Here is a 16,325-nt window from a genome sequence, read left to right as displayed (position 1 = left end):
GCTAGTTGCCAAAATTAATCCGGGTTGGAATACATTCATTGTTCAAAAATCAGAATGAAAAAGATTATATGGTTGTAGTGAAAGAATCTGTACATACATTCTTAATTCCAGTCACTTTTGTGTTTTTCCTTATGATTCTATCATGTATCGTTCAGTGCCTTTATATCACTTCCTCTTCGATATCATTTGATTGATAAGATCGTTCCTTCGATTGGGATTTCTTGGAAAGTTCATTTCAATTTAATCCTTTGTCGTTTGTCAAACATTTAGCTAGTTGCTTCTGTTGTTTTTAAAAATATATATATACTTGTTATTTTTAATAGCTATTATTTGCTTTCTCTTCCTCCTCATCTTCCAAGTTTTGTTGCACCTTGTTTATTTTTTATTCCTTTTCATTTTCGTTGTCTTTTTATTTTTCATTTCCTTCCTTACTTTCATACATGTGTGCATGTCTTGTTGACATGTTGATATGCAATGAATGCTCCCGTGCTACACATAAGTGGACCCCATTAACATGGTTGTGCTATAGACGTACTAGTTATCATGGGTAGCACCTATCTAGAAAGATGTCCCCTTGTTGGCTTGTTGTCTTGGCGATTCTGTTTTGCTAGCTGATATAAATGATTTCCACATGCTTATGTTTTATAAATAGGTAATCTTCTGCTACTCTTTGTATGTTAGAGAATGTGAAATGACGAGAGTGGGAAAGAGAGTGTAAGGACTAAGAAGGGAGAAATAGTGAGAAGTGACAATTCTAAACATTGTTTCTCTTTGTAATCATGAATGGTGTGTTTACCGATAAATGCATGCACAATGATCCTTGGTTGATAACCTAATATGTGGTAGGACTGGAAATAGTGTGCCCAAAGGGGGTGTGTGTTACTAAAGAGGTGGAATTGTTAAATTGGAACTTGATATGTGGTAGTAGATTGGGGTAGGATGGTTGTCTCGGGGTTTTGAAACTCATGGTGATGGTTGGACTAACTTCATTCTCTAATTGGGGTGAGAGATGAAAAGAGAGTAGCAACCCATTTAGATTCCTTAAGAAAACAGTCAGGCAATGTCCTAAGAAGAAAATTGATTGCACAAGGTTCAAGTGTTACAATATTCGATGTAATGCAATATCCGAGAGCATGTTTGTCGACGGATGTTACCTTTTCCCAACTTGATGACCTTAACCAAAAACATCAGAGATGTTGTGGCCAACTAAAAAGTCAGAATTGGGCCTATTCAATTGTTCGCAGCGGCTAAGATAAGTAGTTCTTGACCTATGAAAATTGAATGGGCAAGTTAAAAAATAATAATTATAAAACTTTCTAGCCATCGACATAACCCCCTCTCCAAGGGATTGATCCGACCCCACAGTTTTGTTTATATGTAGGCAATCAATCAAATGTTTGTGAGCCAACCGGAATTGCCAACTGCAAAAGCTGGAGCGAGGGACTTTTTCTGACCAAAGTCATAAAGGCAGAGAGATGCGGAAGCTGAATCAAGCATGATATATGTACACATACATGTACATGTATTAATATACATACATACATACATACATACATACATACATATATATATATACAGATATGTTAAGGAACATATATGTATTGTATATACCGATATATTGTATCGGTGAAGAGCATATAATAAGTTTTGGACAAATAGAGTGAGTGACTCCTTTGGTGTGGTCGAAGGGACAAAACATTTTAGAATATAAAAGAAGAAGAAGAAGGTGTGAAAGCGTTGAAGGCCTCTTGATAAAAACTAAAATTCCATAAATTTACAATTTTGGCCGACGCAGAAAGAAAGAAGCAGAAGCAGAAGACCATCGCCATCGCCATCGCCATCGCTTCGGCGAATCGCGAATATCTATCTATTCAGAAGAACTATTTGAGGAAAGGAATTTACATTTTCACACAGACACAGATTTTATCTATAATAGATATGGCGTTCCTCAGAAAGTCTCGATCTCTAATTCCTCCTTCTGTCTTGCTTTCCAAAGCTCAGACCTCTCCGATTCATTTATTTCGAAGTTCTTTCTCATCTTTCGGTGGTGGAAATGGCGCAATTACCGCTACACTTTTCCCAGGAGATGGCATCGGCCCAGAAATCGCCGCTTCTGTTCAGAAGGTTAGGTTTTTCTTTGCCTTTTTTCTTTCTTTCTCACAGTTCTGTATGTTTCCCCTCTACAGAGGAAAATAGATAATAATTTCGTGATAGTGAGGTAAACTCTTATATTTATTGTGTTCCCTTTCCTCCCTTAATCAGTTTTGTATGTTCCAGGATATTGATGCAAAACTTTCGTTGTTTTAAACTTTTCGAAACTTCGGATCCTTGGATTTGTCTTGAAATTGATAGAAAATAATGATTGGTGGATTAGGCTTTCTTTGCTTTTTTTTTAAAAATGGCATCCTAATGTTTATGCTTTCTCACTGTGCGAAAGGGATTAGATATATGCGTAATTGATGCTGCGAATGGCTAAGAGGATATGTTAGTGAACCTAGTTTGCTCGTTGTGAATGGGATGAAAAAGAAATTAATAGGGCTGTCAAGTATTAGTAGATACTAGAAACAGCATATGCTGTAAGTTATGTGTATAGTTCAGAAATTGCAGATCTCTGGAAACAGGAAATTAACAGTTCTCATAACATGAATGCAGGTATTTGAAGTTGCAGGGGTGCCAATAAAGTGGGAAGAGCATCACATAAGTAGTACAGTGGATACTCGTACAGGAAGTTTTATAACTTTGGATAGCATAGAATCTGTTCAAAAGAATGGCATTGGGCTTAAGGGTCCCATGACAACACCAGTTGGGAAAGGTTTCAGGTCCCTGAATCTCACTCTTCGTAAGGAATTGGGACTCTATGCGAATGTTAGGCCTTGTTTGAGCATCCCTGGGTACAAAACAAAATATGATAATGTCGATCTTGTAACAATTCGTGAAAACACGGAAGGTGAATATAGTGGCTTAGAGCACAAGGTTAGTGAATCTATTTTCTTATTTGTTTCATGTTGATTATGCTGTTTTTTTCCTTTCTTCAATCAGTGTGCGAGTTGTTTTTGTAGAGGTTGTTGAACACTTATTATTGTAACAGGTTGTGGAAGGTGTGGTGGAGAGTTTAAAAATTATCACTAGACAAGCAAGCCTTAGGATTGCAGAGTATGCCTTCCATTATGCTAAGGAAAATAACAGGAAACGTGTTTCAGCTATTCATAAAGCTAATATAATGAAGAAAACCGATGGGTTGTTCTTGGAGGTGTGTGGCCTTGACTATGCTTTCTTATTTGTGATGAAATTATGCACTTCTCTATTAAACAGGAACTGTTGCTATACTCTATTGTTATGAAGTCCAAATTGGAAGGCATTGCCCATATTTTGCCTAGGGCATGCAACTCAACAACATCTCGAGTTCTTGAGGCCGCTTCCAGCTCAGCAAGGAAATGATGTCTAGGGATACAATTACAAGTGCACTCCCACTTATTACTGTTGGTAAATAACCTTGAGTTTAAGCACAGGAGTATTGCAGTACATCTGTTTCCATTATCATAGTGGATGAAATTGTTCCAACTACACTTGGCTTGAGTAAGTGTAAGGCCTAGATTATGGCAGTGCATGTATTTCCATTATCGTAGTGGATGAAATTGATCATGCCAATGCACCATTTTTCACTTCGTATTGGATGAATTCTTCATGCCAGTGCACCTTCCTCCTTTTACATGTTAAAGTTTAAGCAACTTGGTCCGACACATTTTACATGTTCAAGTCTACACATCAAATGGGTTAGCAGAAACAGTAATCAAGGAGCTTCAATACAACTGACATTGATCTAATAAATCCTTGTTTTATCGATTCCGTAGTATGATTGTTCATCTGACTTGAAAAGAGATGCCCCATGGAAAGCGCTGCTTTAACTTCATATATCCTTGTTTTGTGTTGAAATTGATGCATCAAGTGGATAGGGAGAACCATTCATAAAGCAACTGCAAAAAGACCATTTTGGAGCAAATAAGTCATTGCTTCATAGATTCCTGAGTACTGCTGAATTCATATAAAAAAACATGACATGGAGAGCTACATTAGTTTCATAATCTGGGATTCATGGATGCCTTGTCACTATCAACTCATTGAAAGAGAAATGTCACGTGGAGAGCTGTGCATTACCTTGCATTGTGATACCTACATTATCTTTATATTGATTTGCATTGTAATGTAAAGTTTAAGCTACTGGCTCTGACACATTTTGTGTGGAAATTGATGTATTAAATGGATAGGGACGTACTGATCAAGTGACTTCAATAAGACTAAATTAGAGCAAATAAGTATCCATGCTTATCCTTGGAAAGAGATGTCCCATAGAAAACCTTTCATTATCTCATATTGGAGTCTCTGTATGTTGATTTGTATTATAGGTGAAATCTCTTGGGCAGTAATAGTCATCCAATGAGTCACATCTTGAACTCAGTCTGCAAATGTTGTTCTTCACTCTCATGTGAAAAGCTTTTGATGTTGGTTTGTAATGTTGGGTGATCTCTGAACAATAGCATTCACCAGCTTACCATCGAAGAAATGATGTTTTTGGTAAACATAGTAACAGTTAAAATGGTGTTATAATGGGTCTTCAGTGTGGTTATCAGTGCCTAATGTGTCTTTGCCATTTATGAGGATACAAGACCTTAGTTTAGCTTACCATCCCTCAAACAAAAATGTCCATGTGTGATAGTGATGTCTTCATTCTTATTTTGTGCTTTATTGATCGGGTGTACAAAGTCAACTTATGCTAGAGTGTCTAATCCAAGCTCTAGTGGCCAGTCTATTATGTCACATAATGCACTGGCCTACCTTGTGGTAGCCAATGATATTAATCCAAAGTCCAAACAGTTACTTTTACACATGATTTTTTTTCTTGTTTGTCTTATGAGAACCATGATTATTGATTGTGTCATTGGATTTTGCCATTGGGGTTTCTTCTTGTCTTACCTTTGAAATTTGGTATCAGCATGTTATTGTAAATTGTAGTGAACTAGGAATTGCATTAATGGCAAAGTACGATTCTGTGGCATTCTTACCTTTTAAGTTGCATCTGTTCTTGATTTATTTTAAGTACGTAAGTCATTGTGAAAAACATTTAGAATGAAATTCGAATAATGATTCTATTGATCTTTTTTCAATTTTTGTAGTGTTGTCGAGAAGTTTCTGAAAATTATCCTGACATAGTGTATGAAGAGGTCATCATTGACAACTGCTGCATGATGGTATGATTCTGATTCATTTGATCTGAAATCATAATTGGCAACCTGGTTTTTGAGATTTCTCCTGACAGTCAGACATGTAAGTTCTTTTGTATGGTTTTGTAGCTTGTGAAAAACCCTTCTTTATTTGATGTGCTCGTGATGCCTAATCTGTATGGAGACATCATCAGTGATCTGTGTGCTGGTCTCATTGGTGGTCTTGGTTTGACGCCAAGGTAAGATGTGCGAGGGAACTCTGTATAAAATATGTTTTTTCTATTCTCGATGCTGACTAGAATATATCCATGTATATCTGCAGTTGCAACATCGGAGACAAAGGGATTTGTTTAGCTGAGGCTGTGCACGGGACTGCTCCAGATATTGCTGGGCAGGTAGTTTAACTGTTTGATTTTGTTCTGTTTGCAGGGAACATATAGATTATCTGATCCATAAAGGAAGGTATAGTTGTGATATGTCCATCGTTGTATAAGTATAAATAAATACAATTGAGTGTCCATTTACAGAATCTTGCAAACCCGACAGCACTGTTGCTTAGCTCTGTGATGATGCTACGCCACCTTCAAATGTCAAAAATCGCTGATAATATTCATCAAGCCATTTTGAAGACTATAGAAGAGGGAAAGTATCTCACGGGTGATTTGGGAGGGAAAGCTTCAACAGATGATTACACGAAAGCTGTCTGTGAAAAGTTGTAACATTGAATTCATGGAGAATTTGCTCTTACATTCATGAGTTCAAATACTGGCATAACTGAGATGGGGAAAGAGTTATTGATTTAGTCGGTGAATAAATTAACTTCAAATTTGCATGCGACTTCGTGATAATGCCTGAATAAGAGACCCATAACGTCATCAAACAAATCATCAAGCCATAATACATGTTTGTGCGTTCTGGGATCATGTTTCCCACAGAGGATATGTATAATTTTGTACTCTTATTTTGATGGCAATCAATCGGTGCATGGTTGTTTTATACCAGAGAATCGATGCCTTATTAATTTTTGTCATGTGCCCCAGTACTTGTTTGAGAACTTGAAGTCTGTTTGAAAAACATGTAATACAGGATGAAGAATATGAGTCCATAATAGCTTGGAAATATTTACCGAAAGGTCTCCAGTAACTAGGAATCATATTCCATCAATAAAATTACATATGTTATGAAAATAGATTTTGAATTTGTTAAGCATGAGGTTCATTTGACTTTATATACGTATATATAGAGCCACATTCCTCGACTGAAATTTGTTCTCTTTATGTGGTGTATAGACTAAATAGATTATCATGTTATGTAGTATTTACTTACAACCCAAACGGAATACTGGTGAGCAAACATACCATTTGCTGCTTTTGTAAACAATATCTTTTCTCCATGCAGCTTTGGTTGTTTTCTGAGTGTGTACCATACCAACATAATCCAAATTTCATTTTAAAGCATCTGAAGTTTACCTAACACTAAACTTACAATTCTTTTGGGTTGATGGAAATGCTCCAAAGTACTTCACTATTAACATAGAAATTCTCTTCCTTAGTCTCGTCTTTCTACATTCAGAGTAATCCAAAATTCGTTTTAGAAACAAGTTTTCTGAACTTTAATATCATGGACTCCCAACTTGCATTGGAAAGAGAATCTATTCCCCTTCTAGATACCCATTTTTTCCCTGTTTTTTGCGATGATTCATATATGAATGCAAGTCTATGTATCCATAACGTTTTTTGCTAGTGATGAATGAGTTGATAAAAGTCTTCAATATCCTCTTGAGTCATCACGCTCATTGTTCACTAGCATTTTTATGTTTCAAGGTCAACAGGTTCCTCACTGCTAAGCTAATCCATACAAATATTTGGGGGTCATTTGCACCAATGATTATTGTTTGCATGATAATATAACCAGCATAAAAATTGGATTAGCAAAACTCGTAAAGAGGCGAGGCAAAAACAAATGATAAAATAGGATTATATGCATTATTATAATCCCACATAAAATGTAGTAGTTTTACATCTCACCTTTTGAGCCTTTGCTTACAACTGAAAAATGATTTTTTTGGTTATGATTTTAATCCTTTCTATTCTTTCTATAACTTCCTTTGCAAAATAGAGCACAAAAGCTCTGTTTTGAGAATAACATAAAGCCAGGTTAAAGGCTATTCCCAGAGGGCACTTCTGTTCCTCCTTTAGTACTTCATGAGTTATGAAAAATGTCAGACTGAATGGCTCATGCCAAGTATTCGTTCATTTGTTCAACCATAATGTATGTATAACATTTGCAGCAGTTGTACATAATCAACTTTATCTTCTTTAAAATACTTAAGAAACAGTGGTGATAGAGATAAGGCCCACAAAGAAGATGTAGGAACAGTTGCATCTATCACTTATCGTTATGTTCAGAACCATTCTGGATAGGCCTGCATCCCCTCTTCAAATGCTTTTCCTTGCTTTTATGCTTCTTCAGATCTACACTAGTCCATGCATAATCAGCCGGAATCAGGAATGGATCGATGACCGCTTCCGAGCTGTTGTTTTCAGAATTGGTAGTGGACATCTTGCTTGCTTTATTAGCAGAATTTTTTATCCATGATAACCATGAACTTGAAGAATGAGTAAGATCACCATTAACACGATTAACGCTATCATCCATAGTAATGAGTTGGTCTGGACTACTCGGAGGAGTTGTGAACTCGTCCTTTGGGATCAACTCCTCAAATTTGCTGAAGGTGACTAGCACTCGAATGGTAGGCACTATGGGTATCGCAACCTGTGAACAAAAATTCTTTTATGATCTAACAAATCATATATCCAGATAATCAAATCAGATGAAAGAATTATTCATATTAACAAGATAATATATAAAGGGATTTTATTATTATATGCCTTTATGTTATATCTACAGGAATCTGTAGTAAGTCCATTTTGAAGATTAAAATCAAATGCTCTAAATATATAAGGTTAGAAAATGCTACAAACATAAATGTAAGTAATAAATATCCTAAATACTGCAATATAAAATAGGAAGTCTAAAAAAAAACATAAGAATTCAAATACATCCAAAAGAAGGCAGAATGTATAAAAGAAAACAAGCAAACAATTGTATAACAAAAAAAGAATGATTCTTATGCTAAAATACATATTGTTGAATACAAATTAATATACAGAGCAAAATACACCCCACATCTTTTAGTATTGTTGATTTGTATATCTATAGAAAATTTATATTCCCAAACAAACAATAAGGTGCCATAATGGAAAGTAAATCAATCAGGGAAGAAGATGGCAGTTAGTCATAGTTGCTAGATTATACTGTCCTTTTCCTATGAAAGACCATGTACATTGCAGAACCCAGTGGGAATGACAAATGAAAATACCTGCATAAAACCAGAATATGGTTGAACTAATCTGCCAAAATGAGGATCCTAAATAAACTTTATTTAAATATAACACTATATTTGATTTTAATCTATCTTACAATTCAGTACTAGAAATTTATAACAAGCAAGCAAACAACATGCAGCCTTGCAGAGCCTACTGTTTGATCAAGTTTCTCATAAAGAGGGGCATAAACAAACCAATTCTATTTGTTTAAATCCAAGAATAAGTAATCCCAGAACATTGCTCAGTTTACAGAATTACAAAATGACTATCCAATTACTGTAGGGAGAAACTCCTAATCATTTTTTCTTTATTTCTTCAAATGCTCTGAAATTTTCATTATTTCCCAAGATGGCCCCACATAGCCCTTGAAACAGACAAAAAGGGAATGAACTGAGCATATAAATCTCAAACAGCATATGTATCTTTGTTTGCAAGGGCCGAACCACCAAACGATTAAGAGAAATAAAAGAAAAATCTCAGATGTATATTTTACAAGGACAACATTCAAAACTAGGGAGAATATAGAAATAATACCTTAACAGGAAATGTTCCCACAGGCAGCTTTGTGGTGAGTAGCTCCCGAAGCCGACGTACAGCTTTCACCTTATTCGCAAGAATATCCAGTAAGGGCAAAAGTTCCTCGATATCCAGAGGAAAAGTTTGTGTTAACCAAAGAACAGGTCTAAGACCCTTCCTATACACATTTTCATCGCCTGCATCAGTGCTTGGAGTAACCTTCCTCTTCCTTGCATGTTCTTTAGAACAGGTGAACTTTCTAGTATCTTTATCTCTCTTGTGCTTTGGGCTCCCATGCTCTAGCTTAAAACCTGAAAGATGTCTGTCAGAAGATCTGCGAGCCCCATCTTGTTTCTTTGCAACCTTTGTTACATGATCTCCTCTCGAATTGTTCTCTAGAAAATCACTAACTTTAGCATCACTGGAGAAAGAGTTTCTCGGAGGTTCTATTCGCTTCGATCCATCTTGTTTGAAGCTACGTTTTCCCCATGAAAACCATCCTTTCTTATCCTCCTTTCTATCAACATTCAGATCCAACCTAGATAGACTGAGCCGAGATTTCTCATCTTTGAAACCATCAATGCCACGGCAGCTATTAGATATCCCCAAGTAGGACTTACTATTTCCATCATCATCACCATCACCATCGCCATCACCATAAACATCCTCCTCTCCATCTACATACTCCATTTTGAGAGCTGTTTCTAACTGTTTCTTTTCTTCCTCTGTTAAGAGTTCAGCAAAACCTTCCACTCCCTCATCTTCTTTAACATCATTGTCTGAAGTGCCAAAGAGCTCTTCATCACTCATGGCACCCGGAACTCTCCTTGATTTTACACTGACCATAACATGATGCATATCATATAGTTTAGCTTTCCACTGTCCAACCATCTCTGACTTCTCTTGTCTCCTCCATGTCAATTGAGGCAAAACCTCTGCTTGAGTAACATCTATTCCAGGCCTATACATATTCGTTTGCGACATAGCCGCAACTTCCTGAGCTATTTCTGCATCGGTGGGTTGCGTACCTGCCCTTGCCAACGCATTCATGATTTCTTTCTCCTTGTGATTCAACATACATAGAGATCCTGGTGGAATCTTCCCATCAGGGCTACCTTCACCAAGAAACAAGAAGCTCTGGTCTGACCTTTGTATACGTAACCCATCAAATCCAGCTAGAGTCATATCAGCCCTCAGATTAGACCCACGTTTCCATATACGATAGGTATCAGAGGGCGCAATCCTGCCTATAAACGGAATGACTGAGCTCTCAAAATGGAATGTGAGCTCCATATAGAAGTCTCTCATTGTATTCATTGCGGATATAACTCTAGGGACTCTCCTACACCATTTTGCCCAAGCCATGGGTTGATAATATCTCATGATGACCATAGCTATGGCATCTTCACGAGAACAAACAGCTTCTTGCAAAGCACTCCATCCTTGCTCATTCTGCAAACTCCAATCAATGCCTGAGGCCATTAAGATTTCTGCAGCCACAGCATCACTCATTCTAACAGCTAAATGTAGTGCGGTTTCTCTTCCAGGAACATCTCTTCTATCTAATACCAACGAAACTTTCTCTGCCTTCACTTCCTCCGCAATAGCACTGCTTTCGGTTCCAATGTCCTCTGCTTTTGCAAGTTTTGGAAGAGAGGACACAATCCTTCGTAGCGCCATGTAGTCTCTTGATGCCACAGCATGATGAACAGGGCTGTGGACGTATTTTAATAACTCTTCTTTTGAGAAAGAAGCCATGGAAGATGTTGCAGACAGATGTGGTAGAGGGAACACTATATCTTCAAACAAATTAAAACGACCTGCTTTCGTTAGATCAAGGAAGAAAAAAATCGGAGGGTTCCTGAAAACCTAGAAAACTAAAGCAAATGAAACCAGAAAACGCAAAACCAAAACAGAAACCAAATTCTTGGAATCTAGAAACTTTAGAAAACTGGATCGAGCCAAACCCTACACTTTTTGAAGCCTAAAGATCAGACGAAAATAGCAAGAGAGGAGTAGAAAAAGAGAAACGTATCAGAGAGACACGAATCCTTGCCGATAGTGGGTGTTGCTTGGGCTTCTGAGTTAAAAAAAAAAAAGATCTGAAGCACAGACAGGAGGAGGAGGAGGAGGTCTGATCAAACCCACATTAACAAACAGAGGGCAGCTAAGGCAAACGTCTTATGTCGGGGGGGGGGGGGGGGGGGGGGGAAGAGTGAGCTGTCCATACCTAGGAAGAGGCCGCAGCCATGTCCTCCTCTGTTTCTTTTCCTTTCTCTTTATTTTTCTTTCCTTCTTCGTTTTCGCGGAGAAAGACTTCCATATCTCTCTACTCTCTCTCTCTCTCTCTCTCTCTCTCTCAGACTCAGAATAGGAGGAGGAGAAGGAGGAAGAGGAAGAGGAGAAGGTATTGCCTTGATCTGTGCTACTTTATGCCGTATGATCCATCACCATCGCCATGTTCTTCCTCCTCCTCCTCCACCTCCTCATCACCATCGCCAGGCTCGTCATTACAGGAAGGAATATCGCCCCCACCATAGCCTAACCTTCACATTTTCTTTATTTCCACCGATGCCCCTGAGATTTTTGCTTTATCTCCTGAAATGCCCCTCTCTCTTTATATACATATATTATATATATGTATATATATGTATATATATATATAATTATGTATCAAAGGATGAGGATGTGGAAGATCTCCTAGAGCTTTCAAATAGAATCATACTATGAAAATATGTTGTTATTGTGGAAAGATTAATCGACCCATTGAGGAAGAAGAAGTGGAAAGATGCCAATGGAAGTATGTCGTTATTGTTATTGACGAAAGTTGAATGGACCCACTAAGGATGAATAAAAATCGAAAGATGCTAATGGAAATGTATAGTTATTGAGGAAAGATTAATGGACCCACTAAGGAAGAAGGTGTGGAAAAAATGCTAAAACAAAAGGGACAAGATTAAAATATTACATTGCATACATCTATCCTTAATGTTGGGTTCCTATATCATGCAAGAAGGCCTCTTGATCGCATTCAACCTTTACCTCATTGCTAATATGAGGTAAATTAACTCTCGTAGAGCCTTAACACTCCGTCGCCCTCGATACACAAACCTAGGTATTGAACTTGCATTTTGGAATCGAAATCGGCCACATATAAAGGCATGTAAGGTTATGTAAGGAAGGGCCAATAGAGGATGAATATCAATTGCTTTTTACATGCTCTGCCTGCATATAGTGCAAATTGTATAAGCTATGATGATATATTAAGAGGGGGTGATGATTGTAGTATCACACTAAAGAGAACACCTAGAAGGTTGAACTCGTGTATGCCTTATTCACACAATGAGACTTGGCGCTTCAAAGTATGAATATCCCTCCTTATGAGGGAGACACACATCAAGATAACTTTTGTACTTCGGTCCTATGGGTCAATATCGGCCTCTTTATGGACACTAGATCTCTCTCTCTCTCTCTCTCTCTCTCTCTCTCTCTCTCTCTCTCTCTCTCTCTCTCTCTCTCGTGAAGCACACATTTATATTGATAAATGTGTGTGAAAAACACTACTTACAATGGATACCACAATTTAATGCGATCGCCCTTATACATAGGTGGGTAGTGTGACATGTTGAATTGTCAATTGGCGACATAGAGAACACTCCTACAGTGAAAGGAGTTCCACTTGCTCTGAAGTTTTCCACATTCGTACTACGTTCACTTTCCACCTAGATGCTTTGACTCCATGCCTACGATTAAACGCAAAAGCATTGTGCATATATCCCAATCAAGATGCAATCCTTAATAGCTTAGAAATCGGAAAACGATCTTTGTCTTTGATATTTTGGTCGACTTGTGTGAATAATGTCCATCTTTACTATAGATCATGGAGCCCATACAAATAACGAGAATTTATATGTGGAATACTTCCGTTTAGTAATTGTCATCATGATGCATTAATCATTGTCCACCCATGTGTTAGCTTTGTTCTACTCATTTGTGACAGTTATGCCCTTATCCTCAATGAAAGATTGGACAATAGATATCAATGGTTGTGAGTATGAACACATATTTATGAGCCATTACTACAACTCCCCTCAAGCACTTAGGGGTTGTTAGTAGGCTACACAAAACTCACGTGATTCCCAAATTATCCCTCTTTCTTTGCCCATAGTAGCAATGGCCAATAATATAATATCATGGGCTCCATAATGCATTGTCTAACCTTCAGGGGAACAAGAAATGGCCTAGATTGTGACTTCAAATACATGCTCTCTCTCATAATTAACTTACCCTTGTGGTAAGGTGTTACACTACAAGCATTATGGCTTCATACATATTTGTTAATTCACTAAATGCAACTGTGGAATGTACGGGTTGAACCCATGACCTCTTGGTCTCCATTGGGCAATCGTAATATATTGCACCCTCCCTTGCATAGTTCTCGATTGCAAAGAAGTAAAAAATGATTGGCCACATCTTTGTGCTTTGGAAGCATGTTATACTTCTATGCACAATCCAACAATAATTCGTGGTTGTCCTCTGGCACCTATTGCTTTAGGTGGGGTATTGTGTTACATCGCAACGTCATCTTTGGAGGTCACAGAAACTAGATATAGAGTGCATTCGAATTTGTATTTGTGCAAACCACAAAAGAGCAAGGTAAAGAATGACAAAAACAATTGTATCCATACTAATCATTATTGTTGTTATAATGTGTCACAATATTTGGGTTTCTCACGTTTTGAATATCTCTACTTGCGAGAGGCATTGTTCTTTCCACCTTCATCTTGCTATCTATAGATCTCACAAAATTAGTTTCTTAGCACAATGTAGGTTTATCTTGAGGATCTAGAGGCGTGGAAGAGGTGGCCTTATCCTACCTACATGACCATGTAACCTTTCAACACTTACCTTTCATGTGGCATTTCTTTCAAAAAACTTGCCCTTTCTAGAGAAAGTAGCAAAGAATTTATGTTTTTTCAGCATGCGGCTTCACCAGTTTGTCTTTTCGAATCATATCTTACAAAGAAAGAAAACAAATTGGAGGCTAAAAATGTCATTTTTTTGTCATTAGTGACGAACAGATAGAAAACGAGATAAGAAATCCTAGGGTGGTTGATGACAACTGTCTCAATTAAATGTGATGAGTTTTTTGGCCAATCAAACATGAAGGAAAGATTACTGGAACATATTTCAAGTATCTTGATTTGAATTAATTAATTGGATGGACTATGTCGTATTCATGCAAGAAGCCTAACAATCATTACCCATCATGCTTCTCTAACCATAATCATACATCTTGGGGTGATATTAAAAATTGGTTTAAAAATGACAACCTGTATATTGTCCATTCGATTTTCATGTTTACTCACGATAATTAGATGCATTATAGAAATCTCTTTCACAGTGAGGACGAGAAATTTGGAAAGTGCTTTTGAACTAATGGGTTAGGCCTCTTTATCTATGATTCGCTTTGAACATTCCCGGCATTTCACAATGTGAAACCTAATAATTCTCCTTTTCTTTATGTTATTAACCCTAACAAAATTGTTGTTGAATGCCAACGCAAATTATTGCATTGCATCAAAACACAATTATATTGTGAAATTAAAAATTATTCTACCTATGTTGTATGTACAATAAATTGTGGATGGGAAGATTAAACATTATCCACATAAAAACATGGAATTCGTGTTAGCTAGTGATTCTCCTCTTGTTTTAAGGAAGAACATTGACATGGCAATGTGAAGAATAGATAGAAAAAGAAGTGCATTATAATCTATTTGGTATCTCGTATAAGGGAAACGGTCATTGATTCAAATTTCTAATGTTTATTCACTTTGTAAATATATTTTGTTAGTTTGAGATGCATTTATCTTTTCATTGCTTTTATATCAAGTTTATCCTCTATGAGGCAATTACACATTCTTCAAAAAACGTTGTAAAATGTGAATATAGCATTTGCCAAAATGGTTTATCAATGTGATGATGCATGCACAAGTCTAGATGAACTTTTTAGATGTTTTCGTACCCCAATTTCTATAGACCAAATAGCGTCTAGAACTTGCCGTTTATTTGAGGTTATAGGACTTTAGTTTTGTGTTATTGTTAAAAGTTTAGGCCATTTATCCTTCCTTGATGAGGTGTCAAAGAGTTGGATAGAACGTATTTAGGAAACAAGGAAGTAGGGTAATGGGATTGGCTAGCCAGGTCGACTTTTTTTGGCACGTAAAGATGTACTTAGTCTTGAAGTATGTGCCAATGACTTTAAGACAAGTACTATAGTGCACAAGCTTGTATCTAGGGATCTAGGTCATATTCAATGACAAGTTCATTGATAGAAAAGAAATATTCACACTACTATAAACTTAGTAGCACGAAAATAAGACTAAAAACAAAATATAAATATCCACCCTCTTTCTTACATTCACATGTTCACATGTTGTGAGTCGTGAGTCGTGAATATTATCGGTGTCATCTAACTCTATAATAAACTAGTCCATATACAATCTAACCTCTAGGGTGTGAGCTCATGGGAGGACTACCATTGTAAGCTACTCTCATATGTAACAAAAAGTCTACATTGTCACATACATCTAGTCGATTCTCAATATTTACTAAGTAGGTTAAACACAATTGACCCACACACATTTTTTCTAACAATTGTGGCTTTTGCATCTTGACAGGATGAAACTTCAAACAAAAATAGATTTAGACATTTCCAAACTTTTTTTGCGTGGGTTTAGATATGCTACACACCCCATAATTTTACCCTATAGAGAAGCATTTCTGTGGTCACCAAAGTGTGAAAGTGATATTTCCTTGAGATCTAAACATATGATTTTTCGTACATGGATATGCTCCCTCTTTCTCTTTGGAGAATTGGGGGAGGAGGGGGGATAATTTAAAGGGCATGGTTGTCCACACAAAGTGACATAAAGACATATAGTCACAATAGAGACATGACCCTAGTGGCATGTCGAATGATTCAGGACACTAGTACCAAATAATGGGAATATCAAGAAGACTATTTGCTCTACTTTGTTGAATAAAGATTTGAACCTTGAATATTCATCATAAAACACGGAAAAACTCAATTGAGCATTGACACTTAAAACTGACTTATGTATTATCATCATCATCATAAACAAAAACACTTCAAATACTTATGCACAATTGTTTTGATTCCTTTCACGTCGACATT

General features: G+C 36.9%; 2 protein-coding genes across 3 annotated transcripts; one reads left to right on the top strand and one right to left on the bottom strand.

The window, feature by feature from the left end:
• The first annotated feature begins 1,795 nt into the window (after nt 1–1,795).
• On the top strand, nt 1,796–6,215 carry LOC147850347 (isocitrate dehydrogenase [NAD] catalytic subunit 5, mitochondrial-like). Its single transcript, XM_087336821.1, has 7 exons — nt 1,796–2,124; nt 2,653–2,973; nt 3,089–3,250; nt 5,172–5,246; nt 5,349–5,458; nt 5,542–5,614; nt 5,747–6,215. Exons 1-7 carry the CDS (start codon nt 1,939–1,941, stop codon nt 5,936–5,938), a joined length of 1,119 nt encoding a protein of 372 aa, XP_087192947.1. The 5' UTR covers nt 1,796–1,938; the 3' UTR covers nt 5,939–6,215.
• Nucleotides 6,216–7,173: 958 nt separating this feature from the next.
• LOC147850346 (uncharacterized) lies at nt 7,174–10,957 on the bottom strand. 2 transcript variants are annotated; one of them, XM_087336593.1, is made up of 2 exons: nt 9,143–10,955; nt 7,174–7,994 (listed from the first exon to the last, which is right to left on the bottom strand). In XM_087336593.1, the coding sequence occupies exons 1-2, from the start codon at nt 10,880–10,882 to the stop codon at nt 7,608–7,610; spliced, it is 2,127 nt and encodes a 708-aa protein (XP_087192719.1). In that variant the 5' UTR covers nt 10,883–10,955; the 3' UTR covers nt 7,174–7,607. The 2 variants fall into 2 exon arrangements, with proteins under 2 accessions (XP_087192719.1, XP_087192721.1); XM_087336595.1 differs by lacking the exon at nt 7,174–7,994 and adding an exon at nt 8,424–8,601 and having other exon boundaries at nt 9,143–10,957.
• Nucleotides 10,958–16,325: the final 5,368 nt, after the last annotated feature.

Source organism: Azolla caroliniana, unplaced genomic scaffold (genome assembly GCF_043228905.1).
Source record: "Azolla caroliniana isolate FFs.n. ecotype wild unplaced genomic scaffold, voAzoCaro1.0.p SCAF_21, whole genome shotgun sequence".
Taxonomy (NCBI): domain Eukaryota; kingdom Viridiplantae; phylum Streptophyta; class Polypodiopsida; order Salviniales; family Salviniaceae; genus Azolla; species Azolla caroliniana.
Note: the sequence above shows the minus strand (reverse complement) of the source record. Positions and strands in the feature narration are given on the sequence as shown.

Coding starts and splice junctions, on each gene's coding strand:
- LOC147850347 (XM_087336821.1), top strand. CDS start 1,939: ATGGCGTTCCTCAGAAAGTCTCGATCTCTAATTCCTCCTTCTGTCTTG. Junction 2,125..2,652: donor TCGCCGCTTCTGTTCAGAAG/GTTAGGTTTTTC, acceptor ACATGAATGCAG/GTATTTGAAGTTGCAGGGGT. Junction 2,974..3,088: donor ATAGTGGCTTAGAGCACAAG/GTTAGTGAATCT, acceptor TTATTGTAACAG/GTTGTGGAAGGTGTGGTGGA.
- LOC147850346 (XM_087336593.1), bottom strand. CDS start 10,882: ATGGCTTCTTTCTCAAAAGAAGAGTTATTAAAATACGTCCACAGCCCT. Junction 7,995..9,142: donor TGGGAACATTTCCTGTTAAG/GTATTATTTCTA, acceptor TTTTGTTCACAG/GTTGCGATACCCATAGTGCC.